The sequence below is a fragment of the Sapajus apella genome, unplaced genomic scaffold (assembly GCF_009761245.1).
Source record: "Sapajus apella isolate SASKATOON/1434 unplaced genomic scaffold, GSC_monkey_1.0 scaffold22, whole genome shotgun sequence".
NCBI lineage: Eukaryota > Metazoa > Chordata > Mammalia > Primates > Cebidae > Sapajus > Sapajus apella.
In genome coordinates, this window is record NW_022436962.1 from 28,067,972 (window position 1) to 28,080,713 (window position 12,742).

A 12,742-nucleotide genomic window follows, 5' to 3' on the forward strand; every position below is an offset into this window, starting at 1 on the left:
CAAAAAATTAGCTGGGCATGGTGGCGCATGCCTGTAATCCCAGCTAATTTTTTGTAATTTTAGTAGAGACGGGGTTTCACCATGTTGACCAGGATGGTCTCGATCTCTTGACCTCGTGATCCACCTGCCTCGGCCTCCCAAAGTGCTGGGATTACAGGCTTGAGCCACCGCGCCCGGCCATTTTTTCACTTTTTTAGTTTCAGCAGTTTTAAGATAATGTGTCTAAAAATCACTTTTTATTTATCTATCTGGGGCTTGTGGTCGTTTGACGGTTTTGGAATGCCTTTAGTCATTATCTCTTAAAATATTGCTTCTGTCCCCATTCTCTTTCTTTTTCCTTCTGCTATTCCATTACATATTAGACCTTCCTCACTGTATCCCCTATTTATCATCTCTTCTCTTCTGCATTTTCCACTGATTTTTATCTCCATGTTTCATTCTGGGTATTTTCTTCCTATCTATTTTAAATTACTAGCTTTCTCTTTAGCTGTTTCTAATCTGCTGTGGTTGTAGCCACCAACTGAGCTCTTAATTTTGATTGCTAGAGTTTATAGTTTTCATTTGGTCTTTTTTTTTTTTTGTTTCCCATTCTCTTCTAAAATTCTCAATTTTGTCTCATCTAACAAATTAAACATTTAAAATATGTTTCTAAAAACTCCATTGTCTGGAGTCTGCCTACCGTCTACAGTTTATTTTCTTTTTTCTTAGGATTATTGTGCCTCCTATTGTGTCTTGAATTTAAATTAAGTGTTAGATACTGTACATAAAAATTCATAGAAATAATTTGAGGCCTATAAAAATGCTATATTCCCCCAAAGAGGACTTAAGGTTTGCCAACTTCTCCCAACATTTGGTGGGCCTCTGGACTCTAATTTTGGCCTCCAACACCTTTCAAGAATGCCACTCTAGCTTCTCAGCTACCTTTTCTGGAACTTGCAGAAGCTCCCAAGGAAAAAGCAACCCTGAACACCAGGTTCTCCCTTACTTCTTTCCCCAGGTCCTATACCTGTAATTCCTTAATGCCTTGTTCCTTTCTTTTCTTTTCCTTCCTTCCTTCTTCCTTTCCTTTCTTTTCTTTTTCTTCTTTGAGACAGTCTCACTCTGTTGCCCAGGCTGGAGTACAGTGGCGTGATCTTGGCTCACTGCAACCTCAGTTTCCTAGGTTCCAGTGATTCTTCTGCCTCAGCCTTCCAAGTAGCTGGGATCACAGGTACACGCTATCACACCCAGCTAATTTTTTTATTTTTAGTAGAGACAGGGTTTTGCCATGTTGGCTAGGCTTGTCTTGAACTCCTGACCTCAAGTGATCCACTTGCCTTGGCCTCCCAAAGTGCTGGGATTATAGGCATGAGCCACCGCAGCCGGCCTCCTTAACGCCTTGTGTCTTAATACTCCAGTGTCTTCAGGCAGGTTATTTTAATATTTTATTCCAGAGGAAACAATTATTCACAGCCGGAAGGTTAATCCAAATTACCCAGTCTACCCTTACCAAAAGTAGAAAAAAACCCTTCACTTTCCCCAAATAGTACATTTAAATTCTTTAGAGGAGTGCTGCTTTCTCTCCTTTTAACTTGAGTAAATGCCACGCTTGAGTTCTGTCACTGAGATGAAGCAGGGGAACAAGGGGAAAGACCTTGAATTAATTGCCTTTTAAAATACTAATCTCACTTCTGCACTTCATCATATTTGCCAACTCTGGATCTAGGGCCTCTTGTAGCCACAGTTTCTATTTCATCTAATAACGTGTCAAAAAATGTTTGAAATCTCATAGACATTGTTAAGCCGACTACTTCGTTTTCTCTGTTTACTTCTTTTTGTACTTCACATTCTATGTAGAATTATAAAGGATATGAAGAAAATGTGTTCAGCCCACCATCTTAAAGTAAGTTTCATTAAATCTTTCATTTTACTTTCTAAAATTTATCCTACAGATAGACATAAACAAATGCACAAAAATATCAGCACTATTTTAATAAAATGATGGAAATAACTCAAATATCCATGAATAGGAAGTTGTTTAAATTATGGCACAATACAGTCATTTTAAAAGATAAGCCAATATATCATAATTTAATTCCATTTTGTATGAAAATAATTTTCAAAACTACTTATGACAGTATATGCACAGAAAAAGAAATTCATGATAAACATGTAAATAAATATATTTATAACATATGCTAACTCAATACTATTTATAAGCATTATAAAGAACTATAGTTTGACTCATTAAATAATTTCATATTTGAATTTTTATATGGAAACTATTTTTACATACATAAAACAAATAATAAAACATATCAAGCCAACTAGATTACTTCTACCAGAGCTCCATGTGCTAAGAAGCCAAGCCAACATCAAAACAGGTTTATGGGAATATACATTCGTTTTACACTGAAGGCTTCATCTCCTTGGTTTGCAAAACAAACAAAACAAACAACCCAAAATAGGTCTCCATTTGAAAGTATATAAGATTAACGGGGCAAAGGCAAGCCCAGTGCTTTAAAGCATGGAACTTAGAAGAAAACAGTCCTACTTAGTGATATTAAAGTGAAATAATTCATTTATACATAAAAATAGAAGAGACGATAAAGTGACCAGAGAAAAACAGAAATGGGGTGGAGGAGCATTGAAAAGGCATAGAATACAAAGGGCAGAAGTAGAACTGATGGAAACCAAGATAAGAATGAGAGTCCAGTAGAAAGAAGCAAGCACATACTTTTTTATGTTTAAGATATGTAATGGCAATATGCTACCACTAATCTTTTTCAATTTTGATGGCCTGCGTATCTGATAATACTAATTTCATATTATGCTTAAATGAATTAAACTAGAAAATAAGCCAGTACTTATTTTCTAATTACTAATCTCTGTACTGCTAAAGAGAGCAGTATGATCTTACGCTGAAATCACCTGACATTTTTGGTCGTAAAAATTCAGTAATTTTCAGATTAAAAAACTCTATAGTCCTAAAAGAAGACTGTTCTTTATTCATTTAGGTATCTACTTTTGCAGCTGTAGATATCTAACTGTATCCACACCTATCCCCTTACAACATTTCATTCTAGAGATGCCCAGTGCCTCGACTCACACTCCTGTACTCATGACAGATGCTGATAATCAGTCATAGCACTTTGCCCCTGGGCACAGTCACTGAGCCCTCCCTTCCTTTCATACTTCTATAAGGTCATCTTCAATAAACTGGAGATGGTACATGAGATAAAACCGATTTGCCATCCTACATATCCTTAAGCAAGATGTGAATTTCATTACAATTCAAAGACTTTCCTAGTGAATAGTGTCTACATAAACAGTTTTTAAAAACACTCTGGGCTGGGCGCCATGGCTGGCCAGGTGCCATGGCTTACACCTGTAATCCCAGCACTCTGGGAGGCCAAGGTCAGTGGATGAGGTCAGGAGTTCGAGATCAGCCTGGCCAACATGGCAAAACCCCAGCTCTACTAAAAATACAAAAATTAGCTGGGTGTGGTGGTGCGTGCCTGTAATCCCAGCTACTCGGGAGGCTGAGGCAGGAGAATCACTTGAACTCAGGAGTCAGAGGCTGCAGTGAGCCGAGATCGTGCCATTGCACTCCAGCCTGGGCGACAAGAGCAAAACTCCATCTCAAAAACAAAACAAAACAAAACAGCTCTGGTAATTATCTTATGAATAAAATTGGCTCTCATTTTTTGAACACATTAGATGAATAAATTAGGATATAAACTTTGTCAAGATAACCTAAAGATGACAAAATAGATATTTCCTGACTTACTTATTCTGAAACATTTTTTATAACCTCTGTCATTACAACTCCTTTAGTCACAGGTACCAGTCTGAGCAATTCTAGACTCATACAAACTGTTCAAAGAACCTAATATACCCATTAATCCTATTCAACTGTACAGTCAACGGCATAATGAGGTCTGGGGCAATGCACTGCCGGTTTACTTAGCATATGTTCAGTATAACAAGAGTTAGTGATAGCAATGAGGATGTACTTTTTTACGTATGTATGTATCTATTCCTGTAATCATTAATTTACTGAGATAGGGTCTCTCTATCACCCAGGCTAGAGTGTAGTGGTAGAATCATAGCTCACTGCAGTCTCTGACTCTAGGCTCAAGCAATCCTTTTGCTTCAGCCTCCCAAGAAGCTGGACTACAGGCGTGGACAACCTCATGCAAATGAGGATATAAAAATAATATTTATCTGAAGGTTTTCTCCCATAGATATTTTTAAATCATTAGATATAGATGGTCTCACCATTTTAAAATTAGACAAGCAAATGAAGAAAAAAAAAAGAGAGAAACAAATTCTTACCAGTTTTTCTGCTTCTGTGTTCATTTCCCTTAATTTCTTGATATGTTCCTTTTTAATCATGAGAATTTTTGATAATCTGGTCTACAGACAAAGAAGATATATTTTAGAATAAACAGAGGCATTTAGGTATATTAGTTAAACATTAAATTTCCAATTTCTAGTAAGATATTTTAGCATAGATTTTAGTGTTTCAACATACATATAGCATAGCATTGTTTTGGGTTGTTTTTCTTCTGAGACACAGTCTAACTCTGTTGCCCAGGCTGGAGTGCAATGGCGTAATCTCAGCTCACTGCAACCTCTGCCTCCCAGTACAAGCAATTCTTGCCTCAGCCTCCCGAGTAGCAGGTATTACAGGCGCATGCAACCACCTCTGGCTAATTTTTTTGTTTTTTGAGATGGAGTCCTGCTCTGTTGCCCAGGCTGGAGAAAAATGGAGCAATCTCGGCTCACTGCAAACTCTGTCTCCCAGGCTCAAGTGATTCTCCTGCCTCAGCCTCCCAGTAGCTGTGATTATGGGCGCCCGCCACCATGCCTGGCTAATTTTTGTATTTTTAGTAGAGACGGGGTTTTGCCATGGCCAGGCTAGTCTCGAACTCCTGACCTCAAATGATCCACCTGCCCCGGCCTCCCAAAGTGCTAGGATTACAGGCATGAACCAGGGCGCCCGGCCATTTTTGTTTTAGTAGAGATGGGGTTTTACCATGTTGGCCAGGCTGGTGTTGAACTCCTGACTTCAAGTGATCTGCTCACCTTGGCCTCCCAAAGTGCTAGAATTACAGACATGAACCACTACACCTGGCCTCGTAGCACTGTATTCTATATATCTGATTAGCTGACAAGCAAATAGTATTTTAAAAATCCATTGCAACTAGAACATGTCAAAAGGACTAAGGAGTCAATCTGAACAAGCTTTCACTGGTTCAAAATTCTGTTCTTCTTAGCAGGGTCTGCTCTCAGGAAAAACTATTTAACCAGAGGCTAACATGCTAGGGTATTAGCAGAGCTAACTGACCTTCGCTGGGGAAGAGAAACACCCAACCCCAGCCCACTCTAGCCATCCTGCACCACCTAAGAGGAGGAAAAACTGAGATGCATTTGTGAAGTTCACAGTCCAGAGGCTCAGGCTGACCAAAAGACTGAAACCTACTCACAAGACTATAGAATGCTTCATCATGTCCCCCCACACCTTACCAGCATTATCATGAAAGCCTATTTACCGCAGTTCCTTTTACATAGTCTGTCATGTTTGGCAATCAAGAAAAAATTACAAGGCACACCAAGAAGGCAAAAAAGGTAGTTTGAAGAGACAAAGCAAGCATAAAAACCAGCCTCAGATATGGCAGGGATGTTGAAATTTGCAAGAACTATGAGTAATACGCTAAGGCCTCTAATGGATAAAATAGTATGCAAGAACAGATGGGCAATGCAAGCACAGAGATGAAAATTTCTCGAGCGTGAGGATACATTATTTCTTTTTCTTTTTTTTTCTTCCACAAGAGTTACCTCAGAAGAGGATATATTAATAGGAACTTCCAAAACTAAAAAGCAAAGAGAACAAAGACTGAAAAAATCAGCACAGAATGTCCAAGGACTGCGGGACAACTACAAAAGGCATACATTAAGCTTTAATGAAATACAAGGAGGAGAGAAAAAAGGAAGACATACCTGAAATATCATGAGAATTTTCCCCAAATTAATATCAGATACCAAACCAAAGCTCTAAGAAGCTCAGAGAATACCACACAGGAAAAATGCCACAAAAACCTCTACATTTACATATATCATATTCAAACTACAGAAAATCCAAGATAATGAAAAAATTCTGGCCCAGCTATGGCGGCTCACACCTCTAATCCCCGCACTTTGGGAGGCTGAGGCAGGCAGATTGCTTGAGCCCAGCAGTTCGAGACCAGCCTGGGCAACATAGCAAACCCTGTCTCCACATATTTAAAAAAAGGAAAAAAGAAAAAAAGTCCTGAAAGAAAACACTTTACTGATAGAGAAGCAAAGATAAGAATTCCATCTGACCTCTCCTCAGAAACCAGAGAAGCAAGAAGATACTGGAGTGAGATATCTTGTGTTGACAGAAAAAAAAAATCTGGCAATCTAAAACCTCTGCACCCCATGAAATTATCATTCAAAAGTAAAACAGGATTGGGCATCAAGGCTCACACCTGTAAACCTAGCACTTTGGAAGGCCAAGAGGGAGGACTGCTTAAGCTCAGAAGTTCCAGAGCAGCCTGAGAAACACAGCTAGACCTTAACTCTACAATAAAAAATAAAAATTTTTAAGTGAAAGAGAAATAAAGACTTTCTCAGGGAAAAAACTTGAGAAAATCTGTCACCAGTAGGCCTGCCTTATATGAAATGTTTTCTTTTTTAAAGATGGAATCTTGCTCTGTTGCCCAGGCTGGAGTGGAATGGCACGATCTTGGCTCCCTGCAACCTCCACCTCCTGGGTTCAAGCAGTTCTCATGCCTCAGCCTCCCAAGTAGCTGGGACTATAGGCGCATGCCACCACACCTGGCTAATTTTTGTATTTTTAGTAGAGACAGGGTTTCACCATATTGGTCAGGCTAGTGTTGAACTCCTGACCTCAAGCTATCTGCCCACCTCGGCCTCCCAAAGTGCTAGGATTACAGGTGTGAGCCACCGCACCCAGCCAGAAATGTTAAATTATGTTCTTCAGAGAAAAAGAAGATGATACATATCAGAAACTCAGATGTAAATAAAGGAAGTATATCAAAGAAAGAATAAGTTGAAGGTAAAATAAAAACTTCTATTTTCCTTATTTCCTTATTCCAACAGATAACTGTTTGTTCAAAACAATAACAGCAACGGTGTATTTGATTATGTATGATTATGTGTTATGTATGATTATGCATATGCTTATGCATGCTTAGGTATAGATAAAATAGTGAATGCAGTGATACAAAAAAAAGGGAGGGATGAATTAGGATTATTTTGTTATTACTGGGTACTAGTACTACCCATGAAGCTGTCCAGTGTTATTTGAAAGTGGATGTGGATTAGTTGTAAAAGTATATCATGTAAACTCTAGAGCAACCATTAAAGAAAGGTAACCAAAAAAGTGTAACCGACATGCTAAGACAGCAGAGAAAAATTGAATTATATAAAGTAATTAAACCATGAAAGGTAAAAAACAGAGTGGAATGTAAAAACAAGAACAAGGAATATGAGCAACAAATACAAAATAGTAATAAATATGATAGATATTAATCTAACTATGTCAATAATCACTTTGAAATCTACTTTAAGTATAAAGACACGAATAGATTAAAAGTAAATGGATGGAGGCTAGGTGTGGCGGCTCATGCCTATAATCCCAGTACTTTGGGAGACTGAGGAGGGTCCCATTGCTTGAGCCAAGGAGTTCAAGGCCAGACTAGGCTACAGTAACACCCCATGTCTATACAAAAAGATAAAAAAAATTAGCAGGCGTGGTGGCTTGTGCCTGTAGTCCCAGTTACTTGGGAGGCTGAGGTGGGAGGATTGTTTAAGCCCAGGAGGTTGAGGCTGTAGTGAGTCAAGATCATGCCACTGCACTCCAGCCTGGGCTACAGAGGAAAACCCTGTTCTCAGAAACAAAACAAAACACAACAAAAAGGGCTAGGCTCGGTGACTGACACCTGCAATCCCAGCACTTTGAGAGGCTGAGGCAGGCAGATTGCTTGCAGTCAGGAGTTCCAAACCAGCCTGGCCAACATGGTGAAACCCTGTCTCTACTGAAAATACAAATATTAGCCAGGTGTTGTAGACCACACATATAAGCCTAGCTACTCGGGAGGCTGAGGCACAAGAATTGCTAGGAGACAGAGGTTGCCTGGGCAAAAGAGCAAGACTCTGTCTCAAAAAAAAAAGAAAAAAAACAAAAACAAAAAAAAAAAAAAACAAGGGATGCCAAGGCGAGCAAATCATGAGGTCAAGAGATTGAGACCATCCTGGGTAACATGGTGAAACCCCAACTCTACTAAAAGTACAAAAATTGGCTGGGCATGGTGGCAGGCGCCTGTAATCCCAGATACTTGGGAGGCTGAGGCAGGAGAATTGCTTAAACCCTGGGAGGTGGAGGTTGCAGTGAGCCGAGATCGCGCCACTGCACTCAAGCCTGGGTGACAGAGTGAGACTCCATCTCAAAAAAAAAAAAAAAAAAAAAGTAAATGGATAAAGGATATGCCATGCTAACACTAATCAAAAGAAAGCAGGAGCAGTTATAATAATTTCAGACAAAGCAGACTCCAGAGCAAGAAAAGATGTTAGGAAGAAAAAGGAGTATTACACAACAAGAAAGGGGTCAATGTTCCAAGACATAACAATACTTAATTTTTTGTTTTTGTTTGAGACAGAGTGTTGCTCTGTTACCCAGGCTGGAGTGCAGTGGCATGATCTTGGCTCACTGCAACCTCCATCCCGGGTTCAAGCAATTCTCCTATCTCAGCTTCCTGAACTGCTGGGATTACAGGCGCCCGCCACCACACCTGGCTAATTTTTGTACTTTTAGTAGAGATGGGGTTTCACCAATGTTGGCCAGGCTGGTCTCGAACTCCTGACCTCAACTGATCTGCCTGCCTTGGCCTCCCAAAGTGCTGGGATTACAGGCATGAGCCACCGTGCCCCACCAACAATACTTAATATTTATGTACCTAACAAATGAATATCAAAACATGAGGCAAAATGATGGACAAACTATTGACAAATAGATCAATCCACCATTATAGTTGGAGATTTTAATACCTCTCTATCAGAAATAAACCAATCCAATGGGCAGAAAATCAGCAAGGACACAGTTAAACCAACAATACCATCAATTTACTGAATATAATTGACAACTATAGACTACTTCATCAAATAACTGCAGAATATACTTTCTACCAAAGGCTGTAAAGAACATTTATGATGATCTCATTCTGGGCCACAAAACACACCTTAACAAAATTAAAAGAATAGAAATCATACAATGTATGCTCTTAGACCACTACAAAACTGTACTAGAAATTAATAACAAAGAAAGCTGTAAAATCTGAAGACACATCTAAATAACACATGAGTCAAAAAAGCAATCTAAAAGTAGAAATGAGAAAAAAATTCTGAACTAGATAAAAATAAAAAGATGATTTGTCAAAATTTGTGGGATGCAGCAAAAGCAATGCTTAGTGGGAAATTTGCAGTATCAAATGCATGTATTAGTAAAGGAAAAAGACCTAAAATCAGTAATTTAAGCTTCCACCTTAGGAAACTAAAAAAAAAAAAAGAAAAAAGAAAAAAAGAAAAAAGAAAAGTAAATTAAATACAAAGTAAGCAGAAGAAACCATATAAATTAGAACAGAAATCAATAAAATTGAAAAAAGGAAATAGAAAAAAAAATTAACAAAACCAAAAGCTGATTCTTAAAAAAGATCAATGATATTGATAAGCCTCTAGCTAGGCTAAGAAAAAGGAGAGAAGACACAAATTATTAATTTCAGAAATGAAAATGGGGCATCACTATAGATCCTATGGACTTAAAAAAGACAATAAAAGAATACTATAAATAACTCTATGTCCACAAATTTGATAACCTTAATAAAATGAACAAATTCCTTGAATGACACAATTTCCAAAACTCACACAAGAAAAAAATGGAGACGCTCTGAATAGGCTTGTATTAAATGAATTGAGTCAATAATTAATAACCTTCCAAAACAGAAAGCACCAGGCCCAGATGGGTTCGCTGAGGAACTCTGCTAAACATTTGAGGAAGACAGTATACCCAATCTCTACAATGTTTTAGAGGACAGTAGTAGAGGAAATACTTCCTAACTCATTCTGCCAGGTTAGCATTACCTTAATACCAAACTCTGACAAAGACACTATAAAAGAAAACTATAAGCCAGGCACAATGGAATGTACTCATAATCCTAGCTACTGTGACGCTGAAGTGGGAGGATCACTTGTACTCAGGACTGAGCCCAGCCTGGGCAACACAGATCCCTTGTCGAAAAAGGAAACAAAAAAAACTATAGACTAGTATCTCTCATAAACACAGACACGAAAATTCTCAATAAAATACTAGCAAATTGAGTCCAATGATGTATAAAAGGATTTAAGATCACAGCCAAGTGGGATTTATCTGAAGTATGCAAGGCTGATTCAATGTTTGAAAATTAATTAATATAATCCCTCACATCAGTAGGCTAAAGAAGAAAAATCACACAATCAGACTGATACAGGCAAAGTATTTGACAAAATTCAACACTCACTCATGAGAAACTCTCACTAAACTAGCAATAGACAACTTCCCCAACCTGATAAAAGATATCTACCAGAAAAAACCCATATTTAATATCATACTTAATGGTGAGAAACCAGAAGCTTTCCCACTAAGATCACGAACAAGGCAACAATGTCCTCTCTTATCACTCCTTTTCAATATCATACTAGAAGTTCTAGCTAATGCAATAAGACAAGAAAGAGAAATAAAAGGTAGAATAATTGGGAAGGAAAAAAAACTGTTTTAGGCGGGTAACATGACTATCTATGTAGATAATCTGAAAGAACTGACAAAAAAAATCCCTGGAACTAATAAGTGACTATAGCAAAGTTGCAGGATACAAAGTTAACATACAAAAGTCAATTGCTTTGTCATATATCAACAATAAACAAGTAGAATGTGAAATTAAAAATACAATATTGTTTACCTTAACACCCCCCAAAATTAAATACTTAAGTATAAATTTAACAAAATATGTGTAAGACCTATATGAGCAAAACTACCAAACTCTAATAAAAGAAATAGAAGATCAAGGCCGGGTGCGGTGGCTCAAGCCTGTAATCCCAGCACTTTGGGAGGCCGGGGCGGGTGGATCACGAGGTCAAGAGATCAAGACCATCCTGGTCAACATGGTGAAACCCCGTCTCTACAAAAAATACAAAAAATTAGCTGGGCATGGTGGCACGTGCCTGTAATCCCAGCTACTGAGGAGGCTGAGGCAGGAGAATTGCCTGAACCCAGGAGGCGGAAGTTGCGGTAAGCAGAGATCATGCCATTGCCCTCCAGCCTGGGTAACAAGAGCGAAACTCCGTCTCAAAAAAAAAAAAAAAAAAAAAAAAGAGAAAAAAAAAAAAAAAAAAAAAAGAAATAGAAGATCTAAATAAATAAGAGATATTCCATGTTCATGGATAAGAAGACACAACATTGTTAAGATACCAGTTCTTTCCAACTTGTTCTATAAATTCAATGCAATACAAGTTAAAATTCCAGCAAGTTGTTTTATGGATATTGAGAAAATGATTCTGGTCTATACTTAAAGGCAAAAGACCTACTATAGCCAACACAATACAGAAGTAGAACAAAGATGAAGGACTGACACTACTCAACTTTGAAAGATACTATAAAGCTACAGTAATGAAGACAGTGTGGTAGTGGCAAAAAATAAAATAACTAGATCAATGGAACAGAATAGAGAGCCCAGAAATAAATCCACATAAACAGTCAACTGATCTTCAATAAATGAGCAAAAGCAGTTGCCCAACAAATTGGCAACAGTGGAGAAAAGTCAGTCTTTTCAACAAATGGTGCTGGCAACAAATGGACATCCACATACAAAAAAAAAAAATGAATCTAGGCAAAATCCTTACATCTTTCACAAAGGGAATCACAAACACAGATGTAAAATCCAAAACTGTAAAATTAGAAAGTGGCCGGCCCAGTGGCTCACGCCTGTAATCCCAGCACTTTGGGAGGCCCAGGCAGGCAGATCACCTGAGGTCAAGAGTTCGAGACCAACTTGATCAACATGGAGAAATCCCATCTCTACTAAAAATACAAAATTAGCCAGGTGTGGTGGCACATGCCTGTAATTCCAGCTACTTGGGAGGCAAGGCAAGAGAATCGCTTGAACCCCAGAGGTAGAGGTTGCAGTGAGCTGAGATGGTGCCACTGCACTCCAGCCTGGGCAACAAGAGTGAAACTCCATCTCAAAAACAAACAAACAAACCTCTAGAAAGTAACACAGGAAAAAAAATCTAGATGACTTTGGTTTTGTGACAACATTTTAGATATGACACCAAAGTCATGATCCATGAAAGTATGAATTGATGAGCTGAACTTCATTAAAACAAAAAACTTCTGCTTGGTCAAAGACATTATAAAGAGAATGAGAAGACAAGCCACAGACTGGAAGAAAATATTTGTAAAATATACATCTGATAAGGAACTGCTTTCCAATATATACAAAGACCTCTTAAAACCCAACAATAAGAAAACAATTGGATTAAAAAATGAGCCAAACACCTTAACAGACACCTCACCAAAGAAGATATACAGATGGCAGATAAGCATATGGAAAGATGGTCAATGAGGAAATGCATATGTCATCAGGGAAATGCAAATTTAAATAATGAGATACCACAATGAACCTAT

At 38.2% G+C, this 12,742-nt stretch overlaps 1 protein-coding gene across 6 annotated transcripts in view; it reads right to left on the reverse strand.

Annotated features, from left to right (window-relative positions):
- LIN9 (lin-9 DREAM MuvB core complex component) overlaps nucleotides 1-12,742 on the reverse strand; it is a 75,351-nt gene that overhangs the window by 21,248 nt on the left and 41,361 nt on the right. For all 6 annotated transcript variants that reach the window (XM_032289442.1, XM_032289441.1, XM_032289446.1 and 3 more), the window contains one exon: nucleotides 4,318-4,398. In XM_032289442.1, coding sequence (XP_032145333.1) covers nucleotides 4,318-4,398 — 81 coding nt within the window. The remainder of the gene's footprint in view (nucleotides 1-4,317; nucleotides 4,399-12,742) is intronic.